The 17,218-nt window shown below is 35.7% G+C and overlaps 3 protein-coding genes across 3 annotated transcripts; 1 reads left to right on the top strand and 2 right to left on the bottom strand.

Annotated features, from left to right (window-relative positions):
• Positions 1-1,168: 1,168 nt before the first annotated feature.
• On the bottom strand, positions 1,169-1,646 carry LOC132178206 (class I heat shock protein-like). The gene has a single exon (XM_059590653.1). It carries the CDS (start codon positions 1,610-1,612, stop codon positions 1,169-1,171), a length of 444 nt encoding a protein of 147 aa, XP_059446636.1. The 5' UTR covers positions 1,613-1,646.
• A 2,209-nt stretch (positions 1,647-3,855) lies between these two features.
• Positions 3,856-4,866, top strand: LOC132178205 (putative fasciclin-like arabinogalactan protein 20). The gene has a single exon (XM_059590652.1). The coding sequence runs from the start codon at positions 3,856-3,858 to the stop codon at positions 4,864-4,866; it is 1,011 nt and encodes a 336-aa protein (XP_059446635.1).
• Positions 4,867-7,358: 2,492 nt separating this feature from the next.
• LOC132179305 (uncharacterized) lies at positions 7,359-13,379 on the bottom strand. Its single transcript, XM_059592010.1, has 9 exons — positions 13,036-13,379; positions 12,415-12,602; positions 11,073-11,251; positions 9,999-10,283; positions 9,848-9,906; positions 9,707-9,743; positions 9,521-9,592; positions 9,080-9,401; positions 7,359-7,969 (listed from the first exon to the last, which is right to left on the bottom strand). Exons 1-9 carry the CDS (start codon positions 13,151-13,153, stop codon positions 7,535-7,537), a joined length of 1,695 nt encoding a protein of 564 aa, XP_059447993.1. The 5' UTR covers positions 13,154-13,379; the 3' UTR covers positions 7,359-7,534.
• Positions 13,380-17,218: the final 3,839 nt, after the last annotated feature.

Raw genomic sequence — 17,218 nt, 5'->3', positions numbered from 1 at the left:
TCAAGTTACTTATACGCTAGTCAAGGAAGAAAGTTCATTGAATTTAAAATCATGGACATTACACATAATGCATGTCAAAATGGGTAGAAACGGGATTGAGAGCTCCTAAAATTTCTTTTAAATTTGAGATTTTTAAATTCATAAATTTCAGTTGTTCATCTCATTTAAGTCATATTTTATATAAAATATGCCTTATTTTATATATAAAATAAGTCATATTTCAGCATTTAATGAGTAAACTACCACTAAGGAATTTAATTTTAATCGCAATTAAAAGAGATTGGTATAAGTCCAATTATAAAATTCCAAATTTACCTTAATTTCAAATTAATTTTTTTTTAAAAAAAAATATTATAAAAAAAAAAAATCACAAGGTGACCCACAGTTGGGTGGGTCACCTTGTGACCTTTTTTTTTTTTTTTTTCAAATTTTCTATTTCCATTTTTTTAATAAAAATAAAATTGAAGGGTAATTTTATTTTTTTAGGGGTTTTAACTGCAAAAATTGACGGAAGAGTTCAAATTTATTGCAATTGAAAGTTCAGGGGTCCAAATTGAGAGGTTTCAAAGTTCGGAGGGGATATGTCAAATTGCGTAGTAGATCAGGGGTCTAAAGTGAAGTTTCAAAAAAAAAAAAAAAAAAAAACTCCACTTTACACCCTTGAATTATCGCGCGCGTGTTTTGAGAACACCGCCCAAAATTCAAAAACTCTCAATTTATACCCATGAACTTTCGATTTCAATTAATTTACCCCCGTCAGTTTTAGCCATTAACTTTTAACGGAAATGCCTAAAAAGACCAGTTTTAGCCTTTAGACCTTTGATTTTCGTTTTTTTTTTTTTTAAAAAAAATAGTTTTAATTTGAAATTAAAGGTAAATTTGAAATGTTATAAAAAATTCAAGGATATAAATATCATTTTGTCACTTTTAATATTTAAAATATGACTGAGTGGGTCAATTGAATCAAATTAAAAGTTCAGGGAGTTAAATTGAGAGTTTTTAAAATCTGGGTGGGTTTAAAAGCAAGGTAGTTCACGAGTTTAAAGTGAAGTTTAAAAATAAATAAATAAAAGATTCAACATTAATAGTGCTTATTTACTAATTAATCCACAATTATTTTTTTAATTGACCACCATATATATATATATATATATATATATATATATATTTAGTCGCCCTCTATATCAATGACTCTAGCGCTATGCTTCTTTGTCTCCAACTTAGGAATTGTAACAGTAAGCACTCCATTCTCCAAAAGTGCGGTGACCTTGTCAGCCCTGGCATTCTCAGGCAGCCTGAAACGCCGAAGAAACTTGCCGCTGCTGTGCTCCACGACGTGCCACTTGTCGGTCTTCTCTTCTTTCTCTATCTTCCTCTCGCCGCTAATAGAAAGGACCTTGCCTTCCTCCACTTCCACCTTCACTTGGTCTTTCTTGAGCCCCGGAAGCTCCGCCTTCACCACGTGCGCCTCAGGGGTGTCCTTCCAATCCATCCTAGCGCTCACGAATGACGTCGTTTCGTTTCCTTTGAAATGAAAGTCCCCCAATGGGTCCCATTCCCAACCATCAAGAGAGAAAGGATCATATCGGCCACCAAAGATGCTAGACATCATCGATCTTAATTTGTTTTTCTTATGTATTTGGTAATGAGAAATAAATTAAACAACCAGACTCTAGCCGAACCAGGAGATCGATTTGAGCACTAGATCTCCGTGTAAGAAATATTGCAGTATTTATAGAAGAAAACAAGAAGATTAATTGGTGTACGTGTATGGTGGATTGTGTCCATGCCTGTGATGATGTTTCAAGCTAGAGACGAATCTTCTTTATGGAAAATGGCGAAGAATATATATTTGATGTGGTCCTTGATGAACAAGCATTAGATTCTGCTTTCAAGCAATGACTCCGCCACTTGGGTGATCAGGACTTGGCGTGGGCAATCTTAATCAGAATATCTATGAAATAGAGATAAAAGCTGTGAAAAACTACATATATAGTTGATGAAGTTTGCCTGCGCATTTTGTGTAACTTTTTTAATGATGTTTAATGCTACAGAAACGGAACTAAACAGTTAATATTGTTTGAATAATGTCGTTTGAACAGTAAATAATATCACCGCTGTTAATGTCGTTTATTGTTCAAATGACATAAATTTTAAAAGAAACAACGAACACTGAGGCATGTAGATACCATGCACTCAAATTTTGCTAATTCCTTTTTATATAATCAATGACAAGAAGCATACATCAATAAGAAAGTAGTAGAGGAGCAGTAGTTATTGTTAAGTAGTAATACAACTTAAATATATAGTAATAGGCTTGAAACATGTGGGTGCATCTTCGATCTGTGGCTGCTCCATCCCTCTTCAGCTCACTTTCTACGTTTTAGTAAAGAAGGAAACCAGCTCAACAACGTTAATAACTAAAGACACAGCCATGGCGAGAAAGCTCATGCAAGCCCAAATATTGAACCACGGCATTGTAACAAAGCTATGAATGATGACTTGTCAGAGTTCTGTTTTTATAGGCATAGTTCTATACTTTTATTTAATAACTTGACTTTTAAAATTCACAATATTAATTGAATTTGTGGGAAATTCAAAACACCTAATTATTAAGCTCAAATTCCCGATCGGAAGGCCAAAAGTCAGCATCCTTTCGGTTCAAAGGAGATGAATAATAATAATAATAATAATAATAATATAATTATTAGCTATGAATCCAATGTTTGCTGAGCATTACATACGGGATTTGGAAGAAATGTTATTCTAACTTATTTTAATAAGTGATAAGTGTTATTTAATTTTTTTTGGTTTCTCAAAAATTAATATTTGGATTCTTAATTTAATAGAATAAGAATAAATGACTATTAAAAATATTAAAGAAAACATGTAAAATATAACACTTGACACTGATTAGAGTACTCATAATGGAGGAGCCATGCAAATGGTACTTTTATCTAAAATGGTTAATCAAATTTGTAAAAAAAAACCCCCCACATTGGATTAGCCAAAAAAAAAAAAAAATGCAAAATGGATATTTGATTTGATTAGCTTAAAAAAAAAAGAAATACTACATGTAGCAGCACTTTTCACGAAAGCCATTTTATTTTTTATTGTTTCTCTCACTTTTTTTTTTTTTTTTCCCAAAACTTTTTTCACTTTTTAATAGATCATTATGAGCATATTCTTTCACAATTTTTAATAAAAATATATTTCATAAATATGATTGACATTACTATGAGAATATAGTGTTCATACTTAACGTTAACAAATACGATATTTGAAAAATATTATAGTTACAAAAATGATTATTTGAAAAATAATGATCGTTAAAAAATTATTGTGCTAAACGAATTACCATTGAAAAAATAAAAAGTTAAATACAAATTTTAGAAAAGAAATAAAAATAGAATCAATAAAGAGTTAAAAAAAAAAATACTATTAAAATGATATAAATAAAAATATAGCTTATCGGACGTATGAGGCCTTTAAAAATTTATTAGCTAAACAAGATAAAGTGAGTTTTGACTTTTGAGGAGCTATTTAGCAAAAAAACAAAAACTTTTGAATTGAGTGAACCCAAAAAAATCTTATGCAAATGAATTCTTTTCGCCAACTTTGATGTATATGTCATTACAAAAACACCATGCCTAATTATCGAACGACTGTGTCCTCCGTCACAACCGCCCAACGAACCCTCTGTTCACATATTAACTAACTTTCCATTCCCGCCCAGATCAACGAACCCGACGCTGCCACGTTTCAACTCTTTCCCCGCCAAAAACCACAACTATAACCTTCCCTCTCCACGCGCTACACTCTGCTAAAACCACACAGAGATCCATTTCATCATCAATGGATTCCACAGTCCTTCTCCTCCTCTCTCTCATCCTCTTCTCCGTCTTCTCTCTCTCATCCTCGATCCCCTCCGAGAGCATCGCCGACGCCGCAGATATCCTGGCCGACTCCGGCTACCTCTCCATGTCCTTAACTCTGGAGGCCGTCTCCGACACCCTCCTCCCAAACTCTTCCTATCTCACCATCTTCGCTCCAGCCGACGGTGCCTTTGTTCGCTCCGGCCAACCCTCTCGATCGCTCCTCCAATTCCACTTCTCTCTCCTCCCTTTGACCCTCCAAACCCTCAAATCCCTCCCCTATGCCGCCAAGATCCCCACCCTGTTCGCGCCTCGCTCACTCACCGTCACCACGTCCCCGTCCGACGACCGAATTTCGCTAAACCACGTCATGATTACCGGGTCGCCGATATTTGACGATGGGCTGTTGATTATCCACGGAATCGACCAGTTCTTTGATCCGAACTTCGAGGTTTCGGTGCCGGTTCAGATCCCCGGGTCGAATCTTGGATGTGGGTTTTCAACGGAAAATGGAACGGTTGTTTTTTCCGGGGCTAATTCGTTCCGCCAAGCCAGTGGGGTTTTGAGGTCCAGTGGGTACTCTGCGATGGCTGTGTTTCTTGATGTACAGGTGCCGGAGAATAAGGAGCGGAAGATGATGACTGTTTTTGCTCCGTTGGATAAAGCCATGCTGACAAGGATCGGTAATTTCAGCGAGCACTCGTCGATCTTTCTCCGGCATGTCGTTCCCTGCAGGCTCCTGTGGAATGATTTGGTGAAATTCGATGACGGGACGGCGATGGTGACATATTTGGAGGGGTTTACGATAAATTCCACGAGGTGCGGCGAAGAATTGATGCTCAATGGCGTGCCGGTTTTGCATCCGAACATGTATATCAGTGACTGGCTCGTGGTTCACGGCCTTCGCGAGGTTCTTTCGCTGCCGGAGAGGCCACAAGAAGTTGCAGGAGTTACATCCGAGGAGAATTCGCCGGAAAACTGTGAGTTCTAAGGCGCTGATGTTTCTTGATGGGGGGGTTTTTCTATCACTGTTACCATGACTTGTTGAATTTGGAATTTCTTCAATTGGGTGGCATGTGATGTTTGATTTTGTAAATTCTGTTTCAAGAGCTCCCCTTGAACCCTTTGAATTCGATGATAGTCAATATCTTTCAGTATGAAGTGCTTCTTTCAATATTGACTTGTGATTTAAGAAATCATAGGATGTATGATAGGATACCATACATAGCCTTTGATTATTCTATATCATTATTATTGACTTCATAGCCATCATTTTTCAGAAGTGGAATCATTCCATGCTTCTGTCTCTGTTTCCTTGAATCCTCTGTTACCAAATATGCTTGTCTTGGAGAAGGATATGCAACAATTGAACTTCTTCACGGTTCTACCTACAAATACTGGATAGCAACTTGATAATTTGATGAGAAATCTGATCCCCATATTTCTTTTTTCCCCCACTGGAATTGTAGTTCTTCGGTCCAAACTAATATATGGCAGTGATATACAGCCATAGTTTGTTGTTAGTGGTAGGAAAGAAATATGAACAGAATCCTTATCAGATGCAGGCTGTGACGGAGGCAGAGTTTAGTATGGGCAATGGAAGGGCCAACATATTGTGTTGCTAGGGACCAATAAAAAAAAATGAAAATATAATTATTTTCATTTTTTTTTTCTTATGAATTGGGGGTGGCCATGGCCTATATGGCCACTCCTTCCTCCGTCCATGGATACAAGAGTTTTAGCAGCAAAATGTGTCTCTGTTATAGATGCATGGCTAACCAAAAATCTTAAGTCAATAGGAATAAGTAAATTTAATTATTTAATCAACACTCCATTTCATGTGTGATCTCGGACTCCATTTTTATTTTTATTTGTTGACATATCCGCACAAGAGGGGGGAGGGGATTCGAACTAGTGACTTCTACTTCATTAGGTGTGATCCTAGTCGATTGAGCATGCTCCATTTTAATAAATGAGGCCTAACACATAATATTTAATTAAAATAAATGGTTTAAATGGGACAACAGTTTGGGCATGGTTTCCAATTTTCATAGGGTCAAAAGTTCCTAATTTTGTAGTGCTTTTATTAAATGATCTTTTAAGGAAACAATTTCAAATAAAACCCTATCCGTTCCCCTCTATTAAAATCTCTCTTTGATTTTTCTTTTTTAAATTTCAAATCTATTTCAAAAGGGAAAGACAACTGGAATAGAAATCAAACTCTTTACACCTTATCTCATGAACCTAGCCTAATTAGAGTCTACATTCAAGATTTGCTTTAAAGGAAAGAAGACATATATCAATTATCAAAATCTATACACATTAGTTAGGCAATTTTTTTTTTGAGAGAAATTTCCTTCAAATATTCTCTAACCCATTTAAAATCGTGCCAAGTATTTATGAATATTTAAAAAGTACATTAAATTATTAACATCATTAATAGCAGATTATTAATTTAGATTAAATTTAATGTGCGTTTTAAATGTTTATAGACACTTTGCATGATTTTAAATGGATTGTAAGATATTTTCTTCAAACTAGTTTGGAGGAAATTTCTATCTTTTTTTTTTTTTTTTTTTTTCTTTTTTTAACAAAATCGCATTGGAAGATTTTATCTTCTTACCGAATTACCTAAAAGTGTTTCTCATCGAACGCATGCATTGAGTTTATATACATATGATTTTGATTGCAAATCACCTCAAAATTTCAGAATTTTCCTCTTCACCTTGTGGATATTAATACAAATCTTAGGTAGAACTTATCCTTGAAAACTGGCTTATAAGGAAAAGGCGTCCAAGAGTTTTATATACAAATGGTTAAAATTACACTTAAGTTATGTAAGGCACTTAAGATTGTAACATGGCACAACGCTTTGCAACTAATATCTACGGTAGCCCACTCTATCAGCATTGATCCAATAGTTGTATTTCTCTTTTAGCGATTATACTCATATATCAATATTCAATGGCTTAATACTATGCTCATACATCATAGCATAGACAGTTTTATCCAACCTAAGGGTTGCCTTCTCCACGACTGGAATATAAAGCCGCAACCCATTTGATCTCATACTCGATGAATTACGTCAGATTCCATATTTGACGTAGTGGCTAACTTTGATACCAAATGATACAAACCTTAAGTAAAACTGGCCCTTAAAAGCCAACTTACAAGGGGAGGGAGGGTGCCAAATAATTTATATACACATGATTAAAATTGTAACAAATGTAACAAATATAAAGTTTCTTTGTGGATTCTAAAGGCCCTAAAGATTTCTAGAATAATAGCAGCCATTCCACCGCTTCTGTCCCATGTTCAGGTTGAGACAAGCGAAGATTATTAGAAAGAAACTCAAGATTATTAGCCAAATCTATTTCGTATTCTGCATTTCAACGATAAAGTATGTATATATTGATGGCTTGCCTGGGAAAACAATCTTTGAAGGATCACTAAAACAAAGGACATTTATGTAGGGCAAGACAGTAAGAAAAATGGACCAATTCATTCACTTTTCACTATAGATGTAACAAAATACACTATAATATTATCCCTCAACTCAAAATGGAGCTTCGCCCCACTTTGGTTCCTTCCCCCAGCTGGGGTTACAGTAAAACTCAAAATATGAGCCTAACTATAATACTAATTTTCTACCATACGGACTAGACTCCACTTGGTGGATTTGAATCATTTGATATTGGTACGCCATGGTTGATTTTTCCATTAAAACAGTTCTTGAAACTCTTGCCTTGTATTGGTAAGGATAAGTTCACAAACACTTCCTCCCTTTGGGGGCGGTTTGCATAGAGAATCCACAGAACAAGACAGAGCAAGACTCCAACTGAAATCATGACCAATCCTGCATTCACTATCTTCAGATAATGGCCCAACGGTGGACAATAACTTGTGGTGATCATTTTGAATGTATCCCTCACAAAATTGCAATCCTGGAGACTAAGTAAAGGCGGAGTGTAGTGCTCAAGTGCATAGCTCTCGTTAACTGCAGCCACCAACTGTGTGTAGATGTTTGGGGTCACCCTCCCAACGGTGGTGCACACCCCAGATGCCGACACGATGCACGTATAGTTCTGCCATACCTGAATTTACACAACCAAATAAGAGGGCCAAATCAAATCTTGATTGCATGTTACAAACTAACAAAAGAGATAATAAAGAATCTTCCATGAACAATTATTCAGAATGGCTAAAAAAATACTGAGGCAAACATCACAGTCCTTCCTCTGTTATCTTTTATTCCTACTTACATAGACTAATGTTCATATGGAAAGCCGGAACAGTTTTGTATCAAGTGGTTTACACTGTTATGACCTTCTGTTCATCTTGCAATAAGCACATAGGCAAGGTTTAATTCGAGAATTAAGTCTTCATTAACATGGCGGGCGTAAATCTATACAAAACCTTCACCACTTTGAAGCAGTCAAGCAATATAGCAGATTGGGGGAGTATTCATCTTCCAGAGGAAGAGAATGTCTTTGTCTCTTTCGTTTCTTTACTACATTTTTGGGTATATGTGCAACATGAAAACTTCATTTCAAGCAGAAATTACATACGACATATCCATACCCACAAACTATTACGAGAATGGGTATTTGAAACTCACTTCTATTAATTCCTCAACTATCACATTCTCTTTCCTCCTAAACAAACTCTAATATCTTTTGAAGTTCAGGACTAAATTAGCACTTATGGATTACCATAAAAAAAAACTTTGTATTATAAAAACCTTTTGAAAAGAAGAAAAGGAGGAAAAAACATTATAATCTCATTTCAATTTCAACCTAGACCAAAGCTGATAATGAGATATATATAGTTAAAACCCGAAAAGGTGAGCCAAACAGAAGACATTTAATTGTTCATCTAAATATGTACATGACACATGCCATGGATGGGAAGCCACAAGCAATGACAGTGATTACGCATTGCATATTAGATTTACTGTCTCTTATAATTTTCATCTCAACATGAAGCTACAAATTAATATTTATGTACAAACTTCCAGATGTTTCCTGCACTCTTGAATGTATCAATGGCCTTCAATTACATTATATAAATGGACACATCATGGCGTTAAGTGGATTCTATTAACTAGAGTTCTAGCTGTTTTGTCTCAATAATCAAGTAGTTTCAGAAACATATTCAATAAATGCAAATTTCCATACCAAATAATTAGAATTGATTAAACGTACCGCAGAAGCATTTGCCACAGACACCTCTTGAGGCCCACACTGGCGATCTTGCAGCTGAGAGTCATATGGATAACAGAGTGGTGGCATCAGAGGACCAGACTGATTGTAATAATAAGAGCTTTCCTGAGAGGGATATGTATTGGCATATGTATAAATAAATTCGTTGACGACGTTTACAATTTGATTGATAATTTTTTTACTCTGCACAAGTGTCTGGTTTGTGGTTCTTTGGTCCACGCACGGAAGGATATTACTAAGAGCGGTTTCTGCATGTGGATATTCTACCCATTCCTCCATGGCCATACAGGTGTCAGAAACTGTACTGAAATTCCAAAGTACTTCTTTTAGTAATTGCATTAAAGCATGTTTTGCATTTAGTTGTAAGTGCAATAAAAGTGCAGAAGTGAACAATCATTAAAAAAATGAAATCCAATTTCTTACTTGTTGAGAATTACAAAAACTCCACAAAGCACAAATGTAATCACAACAAGCAGCCATCCACTTATTACGAATCTGCAACAATATGTTCTTAGCATCAAACACAAATGTGAATAGCATCTAGCATAGTGAAGTAGGAATATTACTGGATGTGGCACATGTCCACCAAACACAAAAAAAAAAACTTACATATGGATTGCATGTTTGTGCCCAAGGATAGAGAGTACTGCCACAATATAAATCAGTAGGTTACAAAGAGGCAAGAGTCTAGTGGATGAGAAAAAATAGATAAAAGAAATCATTTTATTTGGATTTTTCAGCAATACTTACTAAGACCAATCAGAGCCAGAAGAAGCATTACTGCTGCCACAGTTATTAAAGCAGAACGACTGCAACAACGAACTCAAATTAACCAACTAACATCATGGTGTTGAAAAGGAATTCTAGATATAGATAAAAAAAAAGGTTAGCATATACATACACAGCATTGAAGACTTTCTTTATTTTGACAGAATTTTCATTTGTCTTCTCTGTCAGTGTATCTGCTGCAGCCTTGAGATCCACATTCAACTTGTCAATATCATCCATGACATCAGAAGGGAGGAACACCTGGGCCACACTAATAGTTTTTGCTAGGGATAGATATCCTGTGACATTTCTGAGGATGTCTACAGTATAGTCCGACTGGTTTACAACATAATTCAAAGTTCGCAAAACTTCACCATGAAATTCATCTTGCCCAACGGAGAGGAGGATACACCCAGTACTGTGTGAGAAAAGGACCAGGAGGCATTAGCAAGAGATACAGAAGAAATATGAATTTGCCAATTGAGGAATTAGTAAAGACATAATTCATCATCAAGAAAATCATGAAAATTTAAACAAAAAAAAATTATTTTCCTTAAAAATTAAAACGCTACAGTGTCAAGACAAGAAGCAATGTCAAGTATAATTGGTTCCTAAGTGAGTTTTAGTGTTCCAGCAACTATGATATGCTTCAAGTCCTAGAACATAAAAGAAATTTCTGAAGAATTAAATGGAGGCCTTCTACTTAATAACTTGAAGGGAATATAAACAGGAAAGTGCCAGGAGAAAGAATGGGAGTTTTTCTTTACACTCTCTGCATGATCAAAAGATCTAATGTTATATAACAAAAGTGAAGGTTTGGCTTTTGCCAAAAGGCACAGAAATTTAAAGGTTAAAATACAGAATGATAAAGTTCCTTTCTCTGACAACAGTATATTGACGTGTGCATGTGTACTAGTGAAACTAAACCAGTTTCTGTCCAACAGAAACACGCATAAAAAATGTTATCATGTTCAACTTCAAACATAGAATCAAGTTCACTTAATAATTTTTCATGAGAGACATAAAAGCACAACACTGGGTGTCAATGTTCAGACTTATATAGACAAGTTAAAGAATAAATTTAATAAAGTATTAAGGGCAAAAAATGAAGGAAAAATGACAAAATAAAATAAAACACAAAAAAATAAAACCTCCAGTTACAAAGATACTAGTAATAGTTCAAAATGATTGAAGTTCAGAACATTACGCTGCAGCGCATGTGAATGAAATAAGCAGTATAAGACAAATTCTTTGTGAACTGGGTGATCCTTTGCCTTTTATGTTTATCCTCCATCCACAGCAATAATGAACCACGAGAGACAATCCAAAAGAAAAAAACCACAGGATAGCAAGAATGAAACCAGGGGCACCAGTAAATCCTACAGACTGCAGATATGATGAATACATATTAACAACAACAATAATGATAATGATAATTATTATTCTTATTATTATTTTTCATCTCAGAACAGTATGGAAGCATATAGAAAATGCCAACTGAAAGTGGAAGAGGAGCAACAGATAGAATGCACTGCTTGTATTTATTACCAGTTTAAGAATGTAATCTAAAGCAAACCCTCGAAGGTACTACTACACATTGAGTTTTGCACAACAATCAAGCCCTATGAGGCAGGATTTGCCATATTATTACCCAAAAAATTCACATCCTGAACCTACAGCTACTTATTGAATACAAATATTGTACAAATACCAAGACACCCAAGAGCATAGTTTCCCATTGTTATACCAAAAAAACCCTCTTTACTCTTTTTCATTTTTAATTGGTAAGTAACTCATATATGGGACTTGAACCCGAGACCTAATCAACCACCCCATATTTAATAGGGAGTGGAAGTGTTATTTGACCCAAAGGCCATTGGCCCCTCTTATGGGACTTGTGAATTGTGATCTGCTCAACTCTTTCACTGCAACATACATTTTATACACTGGTGGCAGAATTTTTGGACAAGCATATTATGCATATTTATAACTCTATTTTGATCATTTAAATATCTTGTATGCATCCCCTGCTTTCAAGCAGTTCACCATGGCAGCACTTCAGAATAAAAATAAACTTATGGCCATAGACGTATCAAATCTATCTGATGCATTAATTTAGTAAGACTTATTTGTCTTTTTTTCCTTTTCTTTTAAATTGATCCAAGTTAGTTTCATATGACCCACAATCGAGTTGAGCTTCCAGAACACTGATTCATTCTGAAATTTTAGTTCAAAGAATGTGCTGATTGATGTCAGAAGAATACTAGAAAAATTGGGCACAGTGCGAATAGTTCTATCACTCTTTAATTCCTGAAGATTCTCATATTTTTCATCAAAAGAGCTTTTGGTTTCTCTCACGAACCAGTAAACATAAAGAAAATACTTTCCAGGACAATAGTTCCACAAACTTCTCCAAATTATCAAGCAGATCTTAATTTCTCAAGCACACAAGCAGGACAGTAATCCATTAATGTTACCAATCTTGCTGGGAAATTGAATTTAAACGAATCAATCTAATAGCAGCTATAATAATCTGAAACAGGACTTACAGCCCAGTAATGGCGATTGGCAATGTCCCAACCACCTCGGTAGCGCCGAAACCGACGAAGAATGTCCACTCTATTCGTCCGGTTAGCCGCCAAAACGAGCGTGCTCTGAGGGGCATTATCGGTTGCCGGCCCTGGAGCTAGTGCATCCTGCGAGATTGCATTCTTCCACGGCCCCAAATTCTGTTCTCCTGCATATATAACAATAACAAATACGAACCCAAATTCACAAAACTAAATTATTCGAACTCAGAAACAGAAAAAGAAGGCGTCTTTGTATTAAAGCGTACAAGGTACACCGCCAGAAATTAATGTCCAAACGGTAAAGTTTAATACTTCATAACAGATAAAACTTTTATCTCGTTTGGCAGCTGAGAAAAATGAGAAAAATAAAGATTTCCCATCAAACGGATTTCAAGAAAAAAGCAAAAAAAAAAAAATTGAAGCGAACTCAACATTTGCAATCTCACCCTCCTTCCGTTTTCCGCAGTTTTCTCAGAAACCAAACAAGAAAACGAAACGACGCTTAGAAGATCGAACCCATTACTCCGATTCAGCAAACAAAAACCAAGAAGAAAACAACCGCATTCAGAAAATCAAGTACAGGGACTTGAGAGGACGGACCTATAATGAACCTGAGAGAATCAGGGTGGTGTCCATTGCGAGGCAGAGCCGAAATCGAGCTCAGAGAGACCAAAAGAAAGAAGAAGGAAGAGAGCCCAGCAATCAAGAATGGCTTCATGTCATTCGGCAATCGCACCCAGAGTCACAGTAGCCACCTCCGAAGACGAACCGAGACCATTTTCAAGATCCGGTGCGTCAAAATCCGTTGAAAAGAATCAGAGTGTGATCGGCATTTCTGTTTTGTTTTTGATGGGAAGGCACCGAGAGATTTATAGTACACAGATTCGGAGCTAAAACAGAGAAAAAGAGCGACTCACATGGTGGGGTTTCAGTGACGGTGATTAGGGAGTGGATACGAAAAGGGCGGGTGTTATTAATTTAATTAACTAATTAAGTTTTGCTTCCGCTAATCGCCTTCTTCTTTCTTTTCTTCCTTTCACTGTTGATGAATGACTGAATTAAGTAAAGCACACTTTTCTTTTTTCTTTTATTTATTCTTTTTGCTTTTTGGAGCAATTAAGCAAAAGCACAGTTAATGCAGACACGTGTTACTTATTTGGCTTTGCTTAACCAAGTTTTCCTACCTTTATTTTTTTACACCTTTCTCTCATTGCTTTTCTTTTGCGGGAAAACGCGTGGCGAGCATTGAGCATTTGGCATTAGTGGTGAATGAGTCGGCAATGAGATAAGTAACCAAGTTGTTGAAGGGTCTGCTCACGTTTCGTGTTTGGGTCGTGTTAAGATATGACATAAACAGGTTAAAATTTAAAAAGAAAATTGACCCATTTAAATGAATTAATCGAATTATAATTGATATATATAATTCTATATGAATATCTTAACACGATCCGAACGGAACTCGACACACAAACAAGAGATGTCATCCTTAGCGTTTGGTAAACATTTTTAAGAGGAATTTTTTTATGTTATAGTTGAAAATGTGATATAAAGGTGAAGTGAGTAATAAATTATTATTTTTTTAATGTGAAAAATGAATAAAATGATTTGACCGAAACAAAATATGAGAAAGTAATGGGGTTTCAAACAAGCCAAATCGGCAAGCTCTTTTATTTGATCTGCTTTATGATCGCCACCTTATCTAATTATACTTTTAAACACAAACAATATTTATGAGGAAATAAAAAAATAATAATAATAAAAAAAAACTACAGTGTATATGTGCACCACAGTAACATGTTAAGCTCGAGGTCCTTTTTCGTTTGGTGGGCATGATGATGTGATCCGAGGGTTCCTGTTGAATATAATATGCGTGTGTTCCGTAGATGGCAAGTAGAGTAGAAAATGGAAAGAATTTAGTTAGGGAAAGCCGCGGGAGAGTGGAAAATGTTGGGAGTGATTGGGGACATGCGGGGCCCGGCTAGTACCTACGCTGATTGGACACGGATCGGCGGTGGTCATGTATTTTTTGCATTAAAAGGAGCGCACCGTTTTGGGCACTGTGCAGCACCTGATCTCCACCATTCGCGCTGGTGATGATGATGCAATACCAGCGTAAGCTTTTATGGGCTTCGGTTTTAGTAGTCTTTCTTTCTCGCTTGCTTTACTGCCTTTTTCAGATCATATAATATCAGCACGCCACGTATCCATGAATTTCTTGAGAGTTACCTAATGCTCTCCACCATCTGAACAACAACTAGCTTGTGACTCGCATGTTCTTGTTGTGTGTGAACATGTCATGTGGTGTCTTTCTTTCCTTATATATATATATAAGTAAATAGTATTAAATTTGTGTTAATCTCATGATTATTTTCATTTAAGGGATTGATCAATGTAATTACCCATTATATGTGCCATAAAAGGGATTTTATGTTGTGTTGGGCTTGTTGCTCGGGTTGAATAACCCGAATATTCAATCTTCTTATTATAGAATCAGATCATTTTCAGTTTAAATGAACTAAAAAAAGTCGGTCCTTTAAAATAAAAAAACAAAAATGTTATTTTATATTTTTTTAACAATTTTACCTTCCTATTTTAAAGGACAAGAATCCAAATTCTCTCAACATAGAATCTAAGTTTAAAACCTATTTACTATACGACAATAATAAAAAAGATTTGGATCACGATCCGATATAAAAAGAAACACTCTCTCCAAAAGGTAAGGGCAAGTAATCCTTTCTCTCATAAACTCTCTATTCAATTTGTCTTTCTCTTGGTAGAAGACTAATTTAATCATCGGAATTTCTCCGATTCCTTGAGAGACCGGTAACTTTTTTCTCTATTTTGTAGGAGCTCCATCTCTGGTCCAGCTGTCTGAAAATTGTCCAGACATCAAAGAGTTCCAATATTATGTGATTAAAAATTTATTTTTTCAAATAATAGTATTCGTATGTGTGAGAGAAATTGATTGATAGATCACATGTGCATGCATGTTAAGTGATATCTGTCCGAGTCCAAGCTCTACTTTGTTTACTCTTGTTTTAAACTTTGGGGAAATAATTTTTCACGTTCCCTATCGTTGATATTATAATTAAGTTTAGGATAATTATAATACTAATAAATAGGTGTCCCTGAAGACATAAAGAAATACAGAAATATAAAATAAGGACAAGTATATTACGTGCACATAGACATAGTGGCCGGGAGTCCAAGTAAATTCCAAAAGAAGGGCCAAATATCTCATGCGTACGTTATTGTTTCTGCTGGGTATAGCTTGGCTTACCCGTTTTAAATGGAGTAGTTTAAGGTCTACATCAAATGGTTGGATAAGTAATGAGAAAATCACCTTATTCTTTTCTAGCCACCATGACTCATGACCAAAGCAGACGACAAAATGAAGTGTTCAGATTATCAAACTGGGTAAAGATGGCATAACTGCTACGTAACGCCAATGGTACTGTAAACCCAAACCCATCTTTACTTTTCGAGAGAGAGAGAGAGAGAGAGAGAGAGAGAAGGTGCATGCATTTGCTTTCTTTGGGTTTGATTTGATTACTGTTGTTGATAATATCTCAGAAAGCAGAAAGCAAGAAGAGAGAGAGAGAGAGAGAGGGAATTAAAGGTGGTATCCTACGTACGTATTAATTACTATGCTAATTAAGTTCGAATCTAACCCAATAATGACATCTACCTTTTGTTTGATTAGCAGTGAGATCGATCCATATATATGTTGCTAATTACATGGTCAATTGGGTATCATCTCTCTTTAGGCCTTTTGCTAATTAGAAGATAATATCACATTAATTATGCGTGCCCAGTTAATCATGAGCTATTATTGTTAGCATTAACAATTTTTAACAAGATCTGCAAACTTGACCCAAACTTAACACAAAATTAGCGAGTAGATGAGTATGACCCGTTTAATTAAATGGGTCGAAGTATGGTTGACCGATATATATATGTTAAATTGAGGGGTCTTACCCGTTTAACTAAATGGCCGGGTTGAATTAGAATTAACCTATATATAGTCTTATAATAACCGAACTAAACACGTAAACACAAACTATCGCCTTTTTAAGAAAGCTATATATATAGATTTGGTAGACAAAAATTGTGTGAGGGACCGGTAGGAGAAATGTGTCACCGGCCAGCTAGGTAGGTAGAATATGAGTAATGGCTACCGATATCTGGTGTCATCATCTTCACCTATTCTCTCCATTCATGCAGTTTGGGACCATGTATGCATGTGGCTTGCTGCTCTATGCATGTTGCACCTTATTAAGCCACTAATGCATGCAGTTAATTATTGCTTTAAATGGTTGCTGCATGCCACCGTTATTTGTATAACGACCTTCATCAGACTTGGCAACTACCATTAACGCTAACTACCTCATAACTCACAAACCTAATTGATTGTGCATATCAACATTCTCATGAAAATGAAGTGATAGATTTTCTTTTTCTTTTTATAGGAGGGACAATTAGGGATGGGTATCAGTTCGGTAGGTGTCGGTAGGAGCATTTGTGCCAACTGATTCCTGAAAATCGATTAATTAACCTGCTTCATACCAACAATGAATAGTTCGACTTTTTTCGTTAATCGGTTAGTCAGTTAACTGTCGGTTATAATTTTTTATATTAAAACTTATCAACTTCCTTGTAACTACAAAATCAGTACAACATATACTTTATAAAATGAAAAGAAAAAGTAAACCCATGAAACACATACTAAAAGGATAACCACAAACCAGCTGGACGAAACAATAAGAAAATTTACTAAATAAAA

Source organism: Corylus avellana, chromosome ca4 (genome assembly GCF_901000735.1).
Source record: "Corylus avellana chromosome ca4, CavTom2PMs-1.0".
NCBI lineage: Eukaryota > Viridiplantae > Streptophyta > Magnoliopsida > Fagales > Betulaceae > Corylus > Corylus avellana.
This window is presented reverse-complemented; position numbering and strand designations above follow the sequence as displayed.